Here is a 21,086-nt window from a genome sequence, read left to right on the forward strand (position 1 = left end):
CATGTCATCCAAAAAGTCATACTATAGCATGTCATCCAAAAAGTGGTCAAAAAGTCATACTATAGCGCATTGTCCAAAATGTGACCAAAAAGTCATACTCTAGCATGTCGTCCAAAATGTGACCAAAAAGTCATACTATAGCGCATTGTCCAAAATGTGACCAAAAAGTCATACTCTAGCATGTCGTCCAAAATGTGACCAAAAAGTCATACTATAGCGCATTGTCCAAAATGTGACCAAAAAGTCATACTCTAGCATGTCGTCCGAAAAGTGGTCAAAAAGTCAAACGATAGCATGTCGTCCAAAAAGTGGTCAAAAAGTCATTCTATAGCATGTCGTCCAAAAAGTCATACTATAGCATGTCATCCAAAAAGTGGTCAAAAAGTCATACTCTAGCATGTCGTCCAAAATGTGACCAAAAAGTCATACTCTAGCATGTCGTCCAAAAAGTGGTCAAAAAGTCATACTATAGCGCATTGTCCAAAATGTGACCAAAAAGTCATACTATAGCATGTCGTCCAAAAAGTGGTCCAAAAGTCATTCTACAGCATGTCGTCCAAAAAGTCATACTATAGCATGTCGTGCGAAATGCGGTCAAAAAGTCATACTATAGCATGTCATCCAAAAAGTGAAAAGTCATCGTATAGCAATTTATTTTCATATTTTGAACTACATCTTCTTTTGTCTGACTTTTTATGAGTTTTTGGAATATGACCAAATAATACATTGTCATCAGTTTCTTACAATTTCCTAAACTTCAATGAAGAAGCTGCCCTAAACCCAAAATAGCAGGCAGATTTCCAAATGTTCAAGGCATGCTCAAGAACAAAAGCAACATCTGCATTTCTTATAGATCAAGAAAAAGCATTTTTATAATTTACAAGTACCATAGCTGCTCTATCGTTTCACAAGGACACATTTATGTCTCCGCAGTTTTATCACACAAGCGTCTAATTATTCACCATGTCACCACAACTTTGTCACCTGATTCGCCATAAATTAGTGACCCCTTGTCAAAAAGTGTGATGTTTGACCAACGGTGACATACTGAAACGTACGTTGCCGTCAGTTTTAATTTGAGGATACCTTATTACGAACTTCAGAAACATTTCTTAAATGAAAAAAAAGAATGCCCGCAAGGCTGAACGTTTCCGCCAAACTTTTTCGTATTGCTGTGCATAGTCTGGGCGTGAAGGGAGCAGTTGAAAATTTGCAAACAGCAGAACACGGTGAGGAATAGAGCAGTGCAGGTGAGGAGAGGGGAGATTAAAAAAAAAAAAAAAGCTGACAACGTTAATATGGAACCAAAAGGAGGGTGCAACCTGGCAGTCACTCAAATCCTGCACCTGCACCTTTATAAAACAAGCTCTCCGGTGTGCTTCTCCGGCTCCCTCTCTCTCTGACTCTCTCTTTTTGCTTCCCTTCATTTCTCTCTCTTCCTCCCTCCTTCTCCCTTTCCTTTCCATGTGCTGTGGCTTGGGGCGTTGTCATTTTCGGCATGTTTTCTCTACACCGTGCACTCTCTGTGTGTGTTAATTGCGGCCATCCTTCGGGAAGGGAGAACGATGAGGAGGAACCTGTTTGAGTGCAGCCGTGCCAGGTTCTGCGGTACGACTCAGCGTGGAGCTGCAGACACCTGGTCCGCCTGAAGGGCAAGAGGAAGGTAGACTTGCCTTTTCTCTTCTCCCTTCTTCTGCCCTCCCCTCGCTTTCTATTCGACCTCTCTCTCTCTCTCTCTCTCTTTCTTCCGCTCACTCACTTTCACACGTACTCGCTCTGTCTCCGCTCTCCTCGAGCTCGGAGAAAACAGCTGCTGTACAGCCGGCGCACTGGGCGTCGCACCTTTACGAAGCCCAACCTGTGCCATCAATCATGGCACACTACTTACCGCAGTTTGTATGGATGCAAGTGTGCTACAAAGGGAGAAACTTAAAGCTTTGTGGGTCAATGACTTTGAAACAATTCATCCAGAAGGCCTGGGGCCACCACGCCGGCTGAAAATGCTTCGTAAATTACAACAATACATCATTCGCCATTCCTCAGTAACTCCTGATCCAAAGTTACGCACTCCGGAGCAGCCACCGCCCTCTGAGCCGATGGGCCAGATTGTTGGTTTCACTTAAAGGACAATTCTGGTTTATTAGTCAAGTTGTCTTGACCGTTGAGGCCATTATTTCATTCGGTGGTGTTAAACTTTACTTACTTTGATTGAGCAAAAAGTTAAAGTGAGTTCACCTAAAATGCAAGTAATAATCCCTCTGCATCCTTAGAGCTCAGGAATTACAGAAATAGTGGTTTGCTTTGTTGCCGAGAGTTACATAAGCAGATTAATGCTGTGTTTGTTTTTGCTTTTGAAGGGGTTATCAGCCAAAACATTTGTTGTACTTCTGGATAGAAAAAAAAAAAAGGTCTTGTTTTTATTTTGTTTTTGTTTAACAAATTAAACAAATGAGACATAATGTGTTGCTGGTAGGTGAATTTTGTCACATCTGAACAGAGCCAGGTACCTGGGCAGAGATATGTATTTGTACATGTATATCTCCCTAACAAACATTCACCAGAACCCCCAAAAACATAAGCGGAATTGTTTCCCAGAAAATATTTGCAGAGCGTTTTCCTGGGAATGTGGATGAAACGTCCCCTAACAAACATTTGCAGAATGATTCCCGGGGAATGTTCCATGGAGCGTTCCGCAACGGACTGTCAAACTATTCTTTAGCAAGGTGAGCACAATTTTTATCGTAACTAAAGTTAACAACGGTAAATTTGCAAACAGAAAATCCAAGTTGCAATTAACTTGAATTAAACTTGAAGCAGATAACAGCAAATACGGATGACTGTTGATTGGTGGTTGATCAGTTTTACCTTCTTATATTCTCTTGATGCAAAACAGTATTTCAGTGTAGTATATACACACACACACACGGAGATTTATAGTTGATGTTACATCTGTAAAATAATCTTATCTAACATCAGGCTGATAATTGGACTGGATACAACTGGATTGTGATCTGTGCCTGTCACCACAGTGTGGTGCTCCTTGGCCTTTCCGCTCAACTTTGACATTCACCGTCAGCTTTGTGGCCATATGTGCACATGGTGGTTGAGTGATGAAAAAGTTGCCCGTTTTCATATTCAAGTCTGACATATTGAAAAATGGAAAGATGCTCGTGGAGCGCTTGTGGGCAAAGACAGTGACATACGGACACAGTTTCTCTCTCCCTCTCTCATACACATGCGCACACAACTCTTGGTCAGCAGCACAGATGAGTTCTGGGAAAACAAGCAGCTGCAGGAGGAGGAAAGGACCATAAGGCTGGACGGCTTGCCAAATTTCATCATCTATTATGGATTGCCTGAGATGCACACTCTACTGCAACCGGGGGCATGTCTCAGATTCACATGCAATCATAAATCTGCGTGTACGTATGTACTTTCACATGCAAACCTTTAGATTTACCGTGGTGCTGCATTTCAAACCCCTAAACTGAAGTTGCGGTACTACACTGACAACATAATGTGCGACAGGATGTCACCTCATTTATAATAATCTCCTAAGTAAAGTTCTAGTCTTGGAGTTTACGAGCAAAGCCAATCTAATTTCTGCCACCAGAACAAGTGATTGGCAAATGACTCCAATTCTACACAGGGCCTTGGAGTGAAAATGAATCATTTCATTCAGCAAATGCAACACAGAATACATGTCCAGAAACACAACTATAACTAAAGGACCACTTCACACAAAGAAATAGAACAAACACCCACAATAGTGATCGTGCCAGATGTTAGGAAACCAAGACAATCTGGCGACGAGTGTGCGACTCGTGGATAAAGTTGTTGCACTTCTACAGTGACAACAAGCCAAATGAGAAAATACATGAGAAATAAGATAGGTGGGAACTGTTGACTGAGAAGACCAGAGTCGAGAGAAGACCGTTATCACTATGGATGGGGTACTTATAATGCTCTCCTGCAAACGTTATAATCACTGACAGAAGCTAACTTCTGCTAATATGTAACTCAAAGCCTGTTTTACTAATCTTCACATCACAGTTACTTTTATCTGTTCTAATATTTCTGTTATACTGTTTATGCTACTGCAACTCAGCTCGTCTTACTGCTAACTTTCAATTTGTCCACATCTTCTGTTGCATTGGTTCTTGTTGCTATGTACCAATCAGTGAAAGGAATTTGATTACTTTAAGCCATGAATTGTATTGCATTAAATATGCTGGAGTTTATGATTAACTGCTTTATAGTTAATGTGTCTGATTCTCCTGCTGGATGTCAGGTGTATTGCTGTGTCAATTCACTGGATGGTCCGTACAATGGTAGCTGAATGGCAACATAATGTCTGGTGCCCAGTCCTCATACAGAAGATGCTGGCGAGATAGTGTATTATCTTCATACCTAACGTGCCACATGACAACCACATGGCAGCCGGAGCCCATGCAGTCCACATGTAGTCGATTCTATGGAACAGATGTTGTCAAACTCGGTATCTAATATGGTTTTGTACTGTACTGATCTCTGTCTATAGTTGCTCTGTGGGATGGAGTCAGATCCTAAACACAAAAACAATCAATTTAATATATATATCTGTTTTAAAAAATAAGTAGTGTATCAAATAAATGAGTTAAATCAAAATTCGCTCCCTGTACAGTTGTCATGAACAGGGAAATTAGCTACAGAGACCCAAACCGGGTTTTTTTTTTTGTTTGCAGTGACTGAAAGGACTCGATACCAAACGTTAATCACTTTTAATTTTCTAAATCGTCCAGAACAAGTGGTCGCTTTTTGATTTAGAACTGATTTAAAGCATCTTATCTGCACATTTGTACGGCATCTACCCTTTGACTCGTACTGACGTTTTCTAAAACACTGATTGATATATATATATATAGTTCTTTCTTCCCCATTGTAAGCAAGTCAGGAAAGATTGCTGGCAATTTTTTTTAATTGTATAAAGTTTTATTTGCTTGGCTCTTCGACATTTGAGTCAGTTGTACGTTGAGGTGTGTAGTAGATTCCTTGTGTGTCTCAACAACGCACTTGCTCATACTGTGGTTACATTTTATCAAGTGGTCTTGGCATTCTTGGGCCCATCTTCAGGAAGGGAAATGGGAGAACTTATTGTTGAGCATGTTTGTGTATATTTTCAGAGGGAACACTTTGGCAGGCACCATTACCGCCCAGCAGTAAATTGCCTTGTAAATTACAGTGCCGGGGTAATAAAGCCAGATTTGTATATCACCGGGAGTGGAGACTGTGTCTGTCTTGTAAATTTAATTAAACAGCAGGTGCAAAATCAGGTCATATGGCTTTGATGTGCCCCATGTGAGAATGACAACCAGACAAAGATTCTAATACGAGCAGCATTTACATATTTTTGCATGTGGCGGGCGGCTTGTACGGAGGTAGGGGGAGCCTCGCCTATCACCTTGTACTGTATTACATTTCTCCCAAATTAAAGAGGATTTAAATTAGCTGTCACCTTCAATTTTAATAGATCTACAGCAAAATAAATGGTTAAGCTCTTCAAAAAACAGTCTCTTGTTTGTTTAGAGTGCTCATAAACGCTGCCATTATCAACAAGCGGTGAAGACTGAAACACTTTCAGACTAATTGGCTCTTATTGCCTGTCTACTGTACATTGCACAACATCAGCACTAACCTGTTAGGATGCAATTAAAGTACTTCTCAAGAACTTGAGTTATGAAAAAAAAAAAAAAAAAATCTGTGGTGATTTTCTAGCCAACTAGAATTGTGTTTTAATATAGATCTCCTTCAGCTTGATGTGCACTGAAGCCAAAAATCATCCTCTTAGGACTGTGCTTGACCCGTGACACTGTCAACGTGGCATCTGGGCTCTAGAGGGCCCTTTCCCTTTACATCGCTTTGAGCTCTCTGCCAGAGAGCCTACGAACATGTCAGCGGCATCAGTTGACCTGTCTGCAACACCTTTGCGTGTTCCCTTTCCGTTTTTTGTGTGTGTTGTTGTTTGGAGGAAGTGGTTGATAATTACCACCTAGGATGTAGCCATCTGTGCCGCCCTTTCACGGCCTGTTAAGCTCGCTTTTCAGAAAGTTTACTGTTGACAGAGGGCACGCGAGAGGAGCGAACGCCAGAGCGTGTTAAAAAGACTGCACACTCAAGCAATATTAAAAGCAGCGCTAAGGAGCTGATTTACAGGCAGACGGTGGAGAAGGAAGCAAAGGAGGAGGTGCTAAAGTGGGGAGGGGGTACGAGGAGGAATTGTCAAAGGGTGGGTACTCTTATTATTAAACTTGCATCGAGAATAGTAATCCTGGAAATTTACATGAAGTGAGCATTTAAATGGAGTCAAGTTCACAATCCCTTCCTTGCTTTCGTCCCAGCGTGCACACTTTCCTTCTTGTTCCAGCTCTGTAAGTTTTCATCAGACCTGTCCATCACTCACAGCTGCCTATTGTCATCAGCCATGAGGGACACCTGTGTTTCCCCAATAAGGCAGCAGTTATCATCAAGCTGTCGGATATCTGTCACTGTGGCAGGTTCTATGTGGAAACCTTCGCTGTCAAAACCTGTCAAATTTCACTGAGTCTTTAATGAGAAAAAGCCAAGTTGAAACCACAGGCACAGACGTACGTACGTGTGCGTATGTGTGTGTGTGTGTGTGTGCGCGTGTGTGTGTGTGTGTGCGTGTGTGTGAGTGAGTGAGTGAGTGAGTGAGTGAGAGCTGGCTGAGGGAACAGGTGCATGGCTGGAAGCTGTGGTGGTGGTAACAGCAGTAGGGGCTCAGTAGAGTACGTCATCTCTAATAGCTGGCGATACCAGTCCCACTAATCAAACACACATCAACTGCCAGTGAGTAAAAGACACATGACTGACATTACATAAGGAGCAGTGGGCTGGAAATTGATCCAACTCCATTTCACAAACTTAATGTTCAAATCACAGATGATTTTTTTTTAATTTTTTTTTTCTTGTAGCCTCAGGCGTTTTTTTTTTTTTAAAAAACAAATACTTTCTGAACTGAAAAAAAGTTTCTTGCTCAACCAAATGTGAACAGCTCTCCTTACACCTGTCCTAATCAGCTCGAGTCTGTTTGTATTTAACAAACATTCATTTTCAAACAGAATCCCTAAGGTTTTTCCTCCTCACTGTTCTCGGGCACGTCATCATGACAGAAAACGAAGTTTGTTAAACTCCCCTGCGGCCCTCAGCGAACCGTCCTCCTCGCCCGGCAGGCCCTTCGGAGGCCAGGTGAGGAGGCTCAGGTGAATGACCCCGGGGCAAACATTTTTCCCAGATAAAGATCGAGAGAACGGAGGGAGGGCGGGGAACGAGACGGGGTGGGGGGCGAAGAAGCAGTTGTAGAGGAAGAAATGGAACGAGGTAGATGAGTTTAGGCACAAGTCCCAAGTGTGGCAAGCAGAACTGAAGGTAAACGGAGAGGAGGTGTTGGTGACACATGAAGAGTGGCAGAAAGAGAGATGGCGGTGTGCAATCCAAACTGTCATTGGCACTGACAGTTGACTTCATGCAGGAGTTTCTTGCAGAAATCAACAAAAGAGTAGCAGGATAGTATTTAACAATCTGCCATACAGGATTAGTCCTGGCAAAGTTTAAATAGTGTTCACTGAAAAAAAGTTACCTTTTTACATTTTCATTTCAGATTGAAATGAATTCATTTTTGAAAACCCACTTGTGCCGCTTGTTTTTACAGGAATCGTTCAACTTTTTGGGAGTCGAGTTCATTGTATTTCCGAGTTTGAAGACAATATCGATACCTCACATGTCAGCAGCCAATTAGCTCAGCAAAAGGACAGCAAGCTCGGATCTGTCCAAGGGTTTGTTTAGTGCACACAAAGTTCTACAAGTAGAAACAAGTTGCGGGTTTAAAGGGAGCAACAACAGTGGCTTTCTAGAGTTTATGGTTGCTTGGCGATCTCGCCGTGATGACTAGAATCCCAGAAGACATTGTGGGTTTTTTTGTGTGCAAATTACATAAATGAGAAATAACGTGCTGACGAGTGAGCTGGTACGCTTTAAAAGTTCTGATCAGAATGAGGCTAGCCGTTTCCCATTTCCAGCCTCTGTGCTAAGCTACGGTGACCGTCTCCTGGCTGTACCCACAGACATTCTCGTCTAACTCTCGGCAAGAAAGCCGATGTGTTTGCCAAAATGCCACGTTATTCCTTTCATCTGATCATATTTTGAATCATTCCAGATGTCCAGTATGTACTTTCCCCGACTGCTACTCGCTGGAACTGAACTTTTTCTCATCACAGTTGAGGGAACTGATTTCTAGAATATCAACAAATAAAATGTACAAAATGTTTTGTCGATCTGACAGGCCAGAGTCCATCTTGCTAAACCACGGGAAGCTAATGAGAGCTAATAGGTGCCATAGGCTTTAGGGACAATGAGCAGCACAACTCCATGCTGGGATAAAATACATCAGAGGCGGGACTCTGTCATCTTATGTCAATCTCTGGCTGATGTACAATGGCCCCTGGTCACAATTAGAGTCCTGTATGCTGTGTGCAAGTATAAGTGAATGCACATGCCTAATATTAACCCTTCACCCCCATTGAGAGCTGCTAGGGAGCTCTTCAGTCTGAATGTCAACATGTATTTACTCCATTCTTTCCTCAGTGGGGGGGGGGATCGCTGCCCGTCAGCGTGACATGTCAGCGTGACATGTTACGACTGGGCAAGGAGCCTCGACAGTAAGCATCAAAGCTCAGTGGGACAGAAAATCATATATAGTTGTATAGCACACTGAAGAGTTTCCTTTCCACAGTGACACGTTGCAAAAAAAAAAAAAACAAATGAAATGTTGAACCACATGAATGTGAATGAATCCCAGATCTAGTCAACCCGAATTGATTTGAACATTTGTGGCAGCCTTGTGCAGAAAATATAGGAATAGACCTACATTTATGTAAAGTTGCCGTGTACAATTATTGACAAACAAGATGTGCTGTTTTTTTTCTTTTACAGCACTCTAGTTCCCTCTTCTGGTAAGCAGATTTACTATTAACATAACTGCATAATATTACTTTGAACTCTACAATGGAGTTCTAATGTTGTACGTAGTACACATGTGACTTCACCTTAATGCTTCGTGCTTGGATGTGTCTCACTACGCAACATGACTCACACGAGCCACTAATTTACACTCGATGATGATGATGATGACGACAACAGTTACAGTATAGCTAACTTCATGAACGTGTTTTTTTTTGTGTTTTTTTTTAAGGCAGAATACTGCCTGACTTCCAGGAAATAAGGCTTTTTTTTTGTCTCTGTCAATAACGTCTCATGAACTATAGATCAGTGGTTCCCTATCTCTCCACAAGAGGTCACGAGCTCAATGTCAGGGGTCATGTGATAATTCCAAGGGTAGGAATAAAATTTACACAAATAAAAATCTTTACAAATCCTGAATAGTTTTTATCCTGCGGGACTCAAAAAATATGGATAAATAAAACAATCCAATGGGGGAAAAGTCCTGTTGACGCATGTGCTCGCAGTTCAAAGACCTGAAATGTTGATTCGTGGGTTGGCAATCACTGGACTAAACATATTCAGAGCACGCTTACTTCGTCCCCGCTCTGAACATTTAACCGTTTCCAGGTATTTTACGCAAAAGTTATATTCGCTTAAAAAAAAAAAAAAAGCCTATATAACTTTATAACTAAAATTTCCGATACTTCCGTGCAGTGATGTTTTAGTATAAAGAGTGAAAGGTTAAGCGTTTGTAGATTGCTTTGCAAGTACCGGGCATCAGAGGAGAGGATGCTGATGGGGAGCAGGAGGGCGACTTGGCAGCAGGGTGTTGGAAGGTGAAGCCAGAGCAGACCAGTCCGATGGGCCTGCAGCCAGCACACGTGTGATGGCAGAATGTTGCGTCTGTACAGAGCAGGTGCAAAGGCCTCGTCTCTTCTCCTCATATCCATTCCTCCTCTCAACGCTGGAGCTTGGCTTTCCGTCTCCGGTTTCTCCGAGGTTCAGCTCTTTTGTCTTCCAGGTGAGCCATTCTCTCTTCCCCCCCCCCCTCCCCCCCCGTCTCCCTGTCCATCTCCATCCCCGCGCCTCCTGGCTGGCAACGCTCTCCCTGCATCATACTTCATTTGCTCCAGATAACACATCAGCTTCAGCACCCATCCACAAACCCTGTCGCCATGGTGCCCACAGATGGCAACTTCCTGTGGTCCTGCCCGGTGATTGGTGGAGAGACTTCCAAACAGAGAACAGCTGGTGAGGGATGATATATCACCAAGCGTTTGCACTTTCATTTTCAGGGTTGTCTTGTTAATGCTCCCAATCCAGCATCTGGCAGGAAATAGACACAAAGGCAGAGCGAGGGGGAGAACAACCTGTTCTTTGGCAGACCTTAACAAAAGGCTGACACATGTCTGATGAGCACAAAGAGCTGCAGCGGAACAGACAGAGCTGCCGTGAATATGAAGGAAAGATGCCTGATGCAAGTTAAACAAAGGCTAGATGAGAGGATGTGAATATTTCTTTCAAAAGGTCACTGTTAAAAAAGGATAAAATAAATAAATAAAACAGCATTCAAAATGTCACTTTATGATTCAAGTTATGAATCTGTCCATATAGGAAGACCAGAACAGTTTCAAAAAGATGGTTTTAGGATTGGTGACAACATCTATTTTCATTTTAGATTTTATGATGGCACGTTGTTTGCTCGACTCTTGTTTGGTCATATTTAGTCATCTTAATAGCATAAATGCAAGACAATTATTATAACTTTATTCTTCACGGCTAATCTTTTTCCAATTTAAAATGTATGATTTCGGTTTTCAACTGATTTGATAGTCTTTTCCTACTGGAGGTCTCCCCGTCACAAGGACAGATCATTCCTGCCGACCGCAATAAGTCTGTACAATAACTCACCTCTGGCAAAATCCATCACACAACAATAACACTGTTGTCTGTGTTTCTTGGTTGTTTGTATATAATATATATATATATATATATAATATATACTGTACTGTATATACTGTGCATTTTATATATATTTTTTTTTTTTTACTGCTATTTTATTGCTTTTTATTATTCTATTATTATCTTATTGCTTCCTGTATGCTGCTGTAGCGAAAAAAAATTCCCCTTGGGGATTAATAAAGTAACTATCTACGGACCTACCGTTGATGAAAATGAGCAATATTAACTTTGAACACCAGATGGAGCCATTTCACATCTTGGAGGTACGTTAAGAGATGCAGAATTGTACTCGAAATTTTGGTGTGAATAAAATAAGAAAACAGAATCACAAAAAACAACAACCTTTAATACCTGGTGTCACAGTGTTAGTGGAGCTGTAGATATACCGAGATGCCAAGTCTAAAGTTGTACAGAACTGATTCAAATAAGCCATTTCACAATGCTGATATCTCCGTTATCACCCAGGTCAGTTCACATTCAATTACTGACATAGTTTACCAACTCTAAACACAGAAGCCTTTTGTCCAGACAGCAATTGCTCTGATGATAATCCACTAACTGAAGTGACTGATAACTGTTGTTAATGGTAATTAATTGACCAATCAGGCATGAAGAATCCCTCTCTTTAAACGGATAATACAAATACAGAAAATATGATGTAACACGGGTGTAAAAAAAAAAAAGAAAGAAAAAGAAAATCTACAAAAAAGTAACAGACACATGAAGCCCACCGACTGAAATGTAGGAAGGCTGACCAACATTGTATATCATATGGCTGAACAACCGAACGTAATTTTTAAACAAAGGAAGAGAGAGAGAGAAAAAAAAAGAAAACTGGATGACGAGTTTGTCAATGCTACCATTCCAAAGATCTTTAGAAGCTACAATATTGTAATATTTAACATGTACAAGTCAGAAAAATTCATGCAGCTTCATCCATTGACACAACAAGTTATAAAATATAAATTGCTGCTTGTAACCAAACTTGATCTTAGGATAGTTGCAAAGAAGATTTTGGAAAATAAAACTACACCTGGCTTAAAAGCCAAATATTAGAACTCAAATCATTGTATTCCCCCCGACACCTGTGTAAAGTGGTTCTACTCATAGGCCTTCATGTCCAGCTCTGAAAAACAAGCAATGAGAAGTTGAAGTGATTGTAGTGTTTGCTGTTTGGCCCTTTTGTTTGTTGCATAATATATTAACTACCTGTTCAGCGGTGCCAGCAAACATAATTAAAGACAAATGCACTGTAGTAAAAAAAAAAATGTGGCCATTATTTGTTGGTTTGTGCCTGCTGAGGACTTTTTGTGTTCAAATGAATATTTTGCTTTTTTTTTTTTTTTTTTCTCTAAGCTGGTAATATCCAACCCCCGACCAATCAAAATTGTGGAAACGCTTGACAAACTACAGTTGCAATCATATGTATTGACTTTTCTATTGAGTTGACATTGATTTTTAGCTGCTAAACTCCTCCATTAAACACAGCAGGCACCATTACCACACACGTCACAGATCATATCAAGAAGTAAAACAATGAAACCCATATACAGTGCAGCGCTTACGCAAAGAAGCATTAGAATATTTTCCACCCTGTAAAAACTGTTAATACGTTACAAATACATGGTCAAAATGCACATACGTTAGACAGCTCAGTTTCCTTATCCCTTCCAGGAAATCTGCTTGGCACGATTGTCATAAAAACAACGAAAGCTTCGGGGATTCGACTATTTGTAGGGACGGAACTAGAAAATCAAACCGGCTTTGATATCAAACTATCATGCTCATACAGTCGGTGAGGTCAGTGAACGCAACACAAGCTACAGGTAAAATTTAAGGCTACTAATAATGGTTAGTATACTGAATATCAGAGCTGAATTTGTGAAGGAGTTATCGATGATAGCTACTGTTTAGCTTAGATTAGCTACTCCTGTTAACCACTGACCACCTTTTCTTTTTTTTTGGTAACTGGAGCCACATGTCTAATGAGATGCTACATGAACCCTGGTGGACCGTATCAGAAGGGAAGGGATAAAGTAAATGGCTTTTTTTTTTTTTTTTTTTTTTAAACATTGGAATGGCTACGCGTGGTAGCAAAACTTAAATCTGTTTATTCTGACATGATGACAGATTGATAAGACAGACCTCACACAGGTAAACGTTTAGAAATAATATGTTTTACCTTGTTTATTTTTTACTGACTGAACAAGGAAGGACTGTTTTTGTGAAAATGTAAAAAAAAAAAAAAGGAGCTTCAGATTCTCCGGGAACCCAAAGACATTAACAAATGAAAAATGGCCAAACTCTGTCCTGCAAACCGTTAAAAATAGGTAAAAGACAAATAAATAACAGCCACAAATGATGACAGTAAAACGGATCTTTTCTGAATAATTCCCTGATTAAATTAAAGCCATGATATGCACTTGTATTTTAACATTCTGCAGCTCTCACTACATGACCCTTCTCATGACGTACAGTTAATTATGACCAATTGAAAACCAAAGAATGGTAATGTACAAACTTGCATAGATAAAGTGATATAGTAGAGAGCAGCTCACTGTTTATGTGCCCAAAAGTGGAACATTCTTTTATATTTACGCTATAAGCTTTTTTTTTTTTCTACCGTCCCTGCAAGGAATAGCTGCTTGTTGTTGGAGGTGTAACTACCAACCTTACAAAACATCGACACTCGGAACACTAACATATGCAAGTTTGCAATTTTGGGTCAGCAGGTATTTTGTTAGGTCTCAAAAAGTGGCAGATCTGATTTGAGCCCTTAAGCTTCAGATCCTTCATGTTGATGGTTGGACGGATGTTGATCAGCTCTCCTGCTCGAAGAGGCTTAGAAAATACAGGCCCTAGATCACAGAGAACATCATTGTAGGACTTTCTTTTTTTTTTTGCAGTATGGCTATTAACAGAGCGTTAAATGGACGACATCATAGAATCATCTGGATATAAAGGGCTTCTCTGACTGTCTGTAATGCTTTAAAAATGCCTTTAAACATGCTTTCCCTGGGATTATTTGGATTTGACTTTTTACTCTTTTTTTTTTTTTTTTTTTTTTTTTTAATGCACAGGGGGGGAAATGCCTGATTTTGGCTATTCTCAATTTAAGGCTATTAATTTCTATTTGGCTGAACCACCACCTAGGGACTGAGAATTACAGGAGTGACATCTCTTTTGGTGAAGTATTAAAATGCTTCCACAACATGTGGATACAAAGTCCTTTGATGGACTTCAAATTACCGATTAAACTTAAAGGGGACCACCACTGTATCTGTAAATAATCAGCAAATCAATATCCATAGAGGCGTTTCAAAGAAAATCCATTCGAGGCAGTACCAAAATGAGGAACAAAATAATATTCTGGTATAAAACATGAGCTCATAGTTAACCAAACGAGTCACCGTTGTCATTTTGCCAAAAAAAAAAAAAAAAAAAAAAAACAACAAAAAGATTAAAGTGGCAATCCCCTTTAATACGTCTGCCTAACAGTTGGAAAACACTCAAAAGTACAACACATAGACACTACTCTGAGCACAGTTCTATTGAAAGCGCAAGATTATAAAACATTGACATCATCAAGAGGACGTGCTGTACATCGAGTCGAGAGTGACAGTAGCCTCACATCTCTACCTCAGTCGCGAACATGACAAGAGAAGTCATGTTCTGTGTGCAAATCGAGTGAGCACCAAACATGCGTGGCGTAACTCTCTTATGCTACTGACTGAATCTGTAGAGCTACATCGAGTGTGGTGGTGTGTGTGTGTGTGTGTGTGGGATGGGACGGGGGGGGGGGGGAAGCTTTTGTTGCGTATACGACAAACCAACAAAACAGAGCGGTAAAGTAAAAGTTCCTTCTCGGGTGGCTCCTGCATGACGTTGTCCATAGAAGAGGGAAAAAAAAGCATTTCTTAGCGTTGCTTTTTTTTTTTTTTTTTCTCCTTTGCTTGTAATGACCCGCCAAAAACACGACCGTCACCCACAGCTGAGGGCCAGCCGAAAGTGCCGCACTCATCCGAAACGTCCCCAAACCAACCATGTCTTACAAACACGGACGCAGTGGTCCCTCGGCAAGTCTGACCTCCACTGACCTTTGACCCCGCACCTCTCCTCAGACCAACCAGTACAGTCGCTGTTCTGCCACGCCTCCCCCCCCCCCCCCCATGCAGAGCAATGGATCCTAAAGCGGGCTGGGGCTGGTAGAGGCTCAGCCCCAAAAAAAATGAAGCTCTCGAAGCTGGTGGGAGGAAAAGAATGTAAAGGGGTGAAAAGGACATTAAAAAGATGGCCCATCCGTGAAGCGGCTCTCCGCTCCAACTCTGGCGGCGGGTTTAGGTTGGCAACGGGTCGTCGTCGCCTTTGCTGCACTTGCACTTGCAGCAGAGGACGATGGGAGTGGCCAAAAGGAGGAAGGGGGAGGCGACGAGCAGGAGCAGGCCGAAGCCAGCGAAGATCCCCACAACCTGCGGGGGGGGTTACAGAACCGGAAAATAATAAACACTTCAAATGTAGAACAAGCAGTTACGCGTTAGGTGTAGTGATGTTACATTTTAGGCAGACTACTTAACACAGAATCATCCTGTAGAGCACAGCAAAAAAAAACACACAAAAGAACTCTTTTTACATTGTAAGTCATTTGTAAGTTACCAAACTAGTTATTCTTTAATATTGTACCTATTGGGAGGCAGGGTAAACAGCACACATTTGACTGTTAGGTCCAAATCTAACAGTCAAATTTGTGCTGTTTCCCAAGGTGTGGCCTTAAATTCTTCCAACAGATTGCAATAATACAAGTTGGCCAGCAGATGCCACCCAATGCCTTAAAACAACAAACGGCACAGTTGGTTTGAAACAAGCTTCAGAGAACTTGGTTTTCCTCCAGCACATAAACAAGGTTTTCTTTTTCTGACTCCCTCTCAAGGCAGCAACATGATGTCACAATAATTTGGCAGATACAGCATCCCTTTGTCAATTTGGGAGAAAACGAAAGTGTACCGAAAATATGGGAGGAGACGGACAAACAGTCGAGATGAAACACAACGCAGATCAAAAAGATTGTGAAACACCTTCTGGAAACTACAGGGAGTGGGAAAAAAAGTTGTACTGCACTGTGCAATATAAAAAGAACTGAATACTTTTTATTTGACATCTGGCAAATATCCTACGTATTATTTGCCTTCTCAAACAAGGTACATTTTTTTTTTTCCGTTAAATAGTGAAACTGCTCCAAGCAAAGTCCCACATCTTCACATCACACAATCGTACAATTCTCAAATCAAGTGTCAAAAGGATGGTTACATTACAGCAGCACCACTCTGTGGTAAAGTTACATAACTTGATCGTAAATGCATTTGTGATTTGGGAAATGAACGCAGGACGTTTTAAATACCAACACACCCTCACTGTCTTTAAAAACACGTGGTGCTTATTAGCAAAACAAACTCGAAAGATTTTCCTATTATTTCCATGCACTCATTTTAGCATGGCAGGCGACTTGATTCACCACAAGGGGGCGGCAGACACCAGCAAATTCCAAGCCATCAAAATGGAATATATAACAAGCAGTCACATGCAACAGTGACTTATAATAGCACAGTAATTTTCCTCTTGTTTTCAGGGCAACTAGACGTGTTTTGGGGGGAAAATCAGTTTCAAGCACATTTTTGCTTGTTATAAAAAAATAAAATAAAAGACAACTACAAAAAAAAAGCAGTGCTACATTACACAGTGTTATTTTTACATTTATCAAACAGGCTGTTCTGCAAAGGGCCGCACAGTTTGTGATGCGCCATTTGGTCTTTTTAAACACGTCCCGACTGTGCTTTCTTGTTCAGGGTAAAACCTTCCTTCTGATAAGTGTGAATCTGGTGGAAACATAGACCCCGATGTCATCACATAAGGATGTGGAGGGGGGGGGGGCATGTTCTTTGCAGGATAGGTTTGCCCTGGTACATCTTGTATTTATGAGGACGTGAGAGGGAGGCTTTTTACACAAAAAAGAGCAAAGGGGGGGGGGTGAAGTGAGGAGAGCATGGAAGGCACAAAAACACACAGAGCAGTGAAGCTATAGCTGGCTTCCACCAGCTGAACTGAACTCACATGACTCAACCTGCCCACGAGGCAACAGATGTCAAAGTGTGTGCTAATGCTAACAAAACAACTGACATAATAAATATGATACAACAAACGGACGTGCCACCCCATGTTACCTTAAAGTAACAAAGGACCTCAGGTGTCTAAGCCTTTCTTTTTCAAGTGAAGGTGTACGCAACAGCCCCAGTTGACAACATCAGGACACTGACCCGGAGACACTTGTCTCTGAAGCCGTCCTTCTCCTATTGTGCCGTCAAGATAACACTAGCCCGTCACTTAAATGCAAGTGTGAGCCAAAAGAGAGAAAAGGGGGGGGGGGGGGCAGAGGCAGAAGCAGCGAGCACGTGCACGGCCACATGCAGCAGCGTGGCTAAGAAAGGGGAGGAGGGGAGGTGGGAGGGGGGGGGGGGGGGATGCCGAGGGCGACACGCAGTTGGGAAGGTGGGCGTTCTCACCTGTGTTCTGTGCCAGATAACAGACGCCCTGGAGTGGCCCAGTTTGTTTCGACAGGGGCCTTTGTCATAGTGGATCAGGAGAAAGTCATCCTGGCACACACACACACACACACACACACAAATTTGACCATTAGCAGTCTGAAAGACACGGCCGGCGGTTCTGAGAAAATTGTTTTATGGACGACCTGCGTGGTCCGTTGGTCTGTGCCGCTCACACAATTAAGATTATATAAGGCGGCGCGGCGCATAAGTCGGCCTGATCCAAATTCAGCTGAGGCTGCCATTTCCATCTGTCTCGTGATGAATTTTAAACGAAAGAAAATAAATCTTATTCCTTCCTTATCAAATCCCGAGGTTAAGCTACACTTTCCTGATAATGAAAGATATTTCTGTCGCACGGAGACAAAATGATGTCCAAAATGATCACACTGCGAACGCACTATTGTAATGTTAAACCGGAGAGATTTTCAGAGTTGGAATAAATGTGTGAATCCCTGTCTTTTTTTTTTTTTTTTTTGCAGTGAATATCAAGGGGAAAGAAATAATAACATCTAACTCACATCCAAGGACTCCAGGCAGTACCAGCAGAAGGCATGTTTGCAGTTCTTGCACATCATCTGTGCACAGCCCTCGTCCCTCTCGATGTAAACTTTACATTTAGGACAGCGCTTGATTGGTGCATCGTCCTCTTCGTTCTTATAGAAAGAGCTGGGAAGAAGTAGAGAGACATGATTTAGGTAGTTTTTTTTTATTTTATTTTTTCAGATTCCAGATGACATAAATCCAAAATCATTTAATGTTTTTTTTTGTTTTGTTTTGTTTTTTTTTGGGGGGGGGGGGGCAGAACAAGACAGTGCATAGCTGGAGTTCAGGAGCCAAGAATTGTTTTAAAACTAATTCACTAAATGGCCTTGAACTCCCTCCCAGCCTTTTCCCTCCCGTTGGTGTCACTTTGTGTGTATCCACTTTTTCCTATTTCTTTCTTCAAAGTGCCACTTTTCACTGAAGTGAGCAGGAATCCGTCATTCTGGGCATCATCCTAAAGACGGCAAACAAGCCCGTTGATTTTCAGAACAGTTATCCACGAACTGATCATCCCGAGTCTTTAAGCGGAGTACAGCACATTCTGAACACCTCCACCGCTCCTTTCAGCTGCTCTGAATTTACTGAAGAGGGAAGAAGAGAGATTTTTTTTTTCTCTGCATGTAGACCATTACTTGTGTTTGTCTGTTGTAAATTAAGAAAAGGCTCCAGTGGTTGGTAGACTGTCGACAAATACATCTGTCTGGGGAGAAAAAAAACAAAACCTGACAGGCGGAGAGAGTATGAACTTTTAGCACAAGTATAGCCTTTTCGATCAGATATAGTAGAGGAGGAATTCAAAGGAGGAAGTTCGACATTGTGCCTGTCATCTACCTCAAAGTACTGACAAACAAACAGGGTGCAAAGCATATTCAGAATCAAGCTTTCAGAGACATCCTCACAGTGAAGGAGCGCAGTTCAAGCACCAAGGCTTTTCACAACGAACGGACCTTTTAATCCTCTGAAAACCCTCCCTCCTGTATGGCCTCTGAGCAAGGCCCTGAACCTGTGCAGGTAGAGGACGGCTCCGCAGAGCTAATGACATGTCCGGAGTAAGAGGATATCATAAAGAAATGGGTCAACTGCGTACGTCTCCGAGCGGCCCTCTCCGACCCTCACTGGCAGATCCTGTGTCCTTGAAATGAATAATGAACCCGTCTCAGCCTGCTTTACTGCAGTTTAGTTTCAGCAGATTGGTTCATGTCTACTTATTAATATGTGCATGACCCCTGGCTGATGCTCAGATGAGCGGTGGCTGCAAAAGGACCCACTGAAGGCATCCTGCCGCGTCACCTCTATGTCAGATGAGCTGACGTGGAGGCTGCTACGACTACAGTTGCGGTAAAATTGAGGGCGCAAACCTGTTGTGAGCTAAATAATCTGGATATTTTGCTGACAAAATGCATTTTTAACTGAAGATGCAAATACCTAGGAAGACTTTCAATAATATTTGTGTAATAGTTAAAAAAAAAATACACATTTTAAGTTGGCTAATAATCACTTCTACAATATTTAATAACTATAATCACATGTTTATTTTAAGAACAAAATTGAAAATGTCAAAAATAAAGTCAAAACATTGAGTGTTTTCAGTATTAGTGCTAGGCTTATAAAATGTTGACTTTCTTCTCAAAATAGTATTTCAGTTTTAGCCTCTGTGGTTTCCTCCAGTGACCCTAATAGTCCTTTTTTAAATACAAGCTTTGCACCACAGACTGTATATGAAAGTGGATGTGGCTTCATGGTGTGAAAAATGAGGCCTATGTCAGTGTCTTAAACTGCAATACCCCATTGCCCCAAAAAGGGTACGTCTCCATAGACTATCGACTCTCGTGAAATATTAAGTCAATACAGTTTTCCCACAAGTCCCTCCTTATTAGTTTTCTGGCAGTCCGTCTGAAAATAATCCCAACATTAATTACATACTAGCCCTCAAAAGGCAGCATTTATGGGTTTGATTTGATTGACGGGCCTGCGGTGCCATCAGGTTTCCGCTATCGGTGGCCAAGCATAGTGTCCTCGGTTTCCAATTGGATTAAGTCCGATTTAAAGTTTGTTCCAACGGGTGACGTCACTGCTGCTTGCTGCTTGGTTTGCACCTAATCATTCTTTCTTCATCCACTCATTATCTGACAAATATTTTCTCGATCATAAATTGGCAACAGACTGAATGAGAATTTCACACAGAGCTATGAATACAAATAAAAAAGCAGTACCTGTTTTCTCCGGGTAGGAAGGAGGTAATGGGCAGGTTGTTCTCCTGGCAGGCCTGCCCGGGATGCCAGTTGGCCTTGCAGGCCGAGCAGAACTCGAGGGCACATACAGCACACTGGACCAGCTGGGGCAGAGCTGGAGAATCTGCTTCCTTTAGTTGGCACACGGCCTGGCAGGTGGAGGAAGGGCACCACGTCCGGCACGGGTCCAGCAGCACCTCTGATGGCACAGAAGAAGTGTCAGGTCATGGACAAGTGTTTTGTTTTTTAATATTTATTCATAGATTTCATTTTTTATTTTTTTTTAAAGGGTCAGTTCAGCTGAAGCTACAGTTTTCATTGGGACAGTTATCTGGGTAGCATTTTATTTTTCAAATGTTTTCCAAAAATGTTTTATGTTCTGAGTTTCAGAGGTTGATATCTCAAAATCCTACTGCAGTAAATGAATACAACCTGCAGGGCGATTTTTACGCGCAGCGACAATCAACTTACATCTAACATGGAAGTAACTTTGCAAACTGGTAAAAGGGCCTTACATATTTTATATGTATTGTCTCCAAGGATCACAGTTGTATCTGTGGATGCTGGAGCAAACCCTTTTAAATATTTGTTAGAACTTTTTAAGGTGGTAAAGAGACAAGTTATTTATTTTTTTTGCCACCACATAGCGTGATGCCCTTGCCTTTGTATCTGTGTGTCCTGTCCTTCCTTCCCCTCGCTTCTCTGCCAAGAACCATGAGCACACATTCCACATGCACACTTGGCTCAGCCTGAGAAA

The 21,086-nt window shown here is 41.6% G+C and overlaps 1 protein-coding gene across 4 annotated transcripts in view; it reads right to left on the reverse strand.

Annotated features, from left to right (window-relative positions):
• The window catches only part of rnf144aa (ring finger protein 144aa), a 76,832-nt gene that overhangs the window by 35,500 nt on the left and 20,246 nt on the right, over positions 1-21,086 (reverse strand). For 2 of the 4 annotated variants that reach the window (XM_069152328.1, XM_069152325.1), the window contains 4 exons: positions 20,312-20,528; positions 18,074-18,221; positions 17,514-17,603; positions 11,285-15,428 (listed from right to left, as the gene is read on the reverse strand). In XM_069152328.1, coding sequence (XP_069008429.1) covers positions 15,297-15,428; positions 17,514-17,603; positions 18,074-18,221; positions 20,312-20,528 — 587 coding nt within the window. In that variant the 3' untranslated portion in view covers positions 11,285-15,296. Of the gene's footprint in view, positions 1-11,284; positions 15,429-17,513; positions 17,604-18,073; positions 18,222-20,311; positions 20,529-21,086 lie in introns of those variants that run through there. The other 2 variants (XM_069152327.1, XM_069152326.1) reach the window with 1 other exon arrangement.

Source organism: Embiotoca jacksoni, unplaced genomic scaffold (assembly GCF_022577435.1).
Source record: "Embiotoca jacksoni isolate LCO1_2020_lvr unplaced genomic scaffold, fEmbJac1.0.p SCAF_18, whole genome shotgun sequence".
Classification (NCBI taxonomy): Eukaryota; Metazoa; Chordata; class Actinopteri; family Embiotocidae; genus Embiotoca; species Embiotoca jacksoni.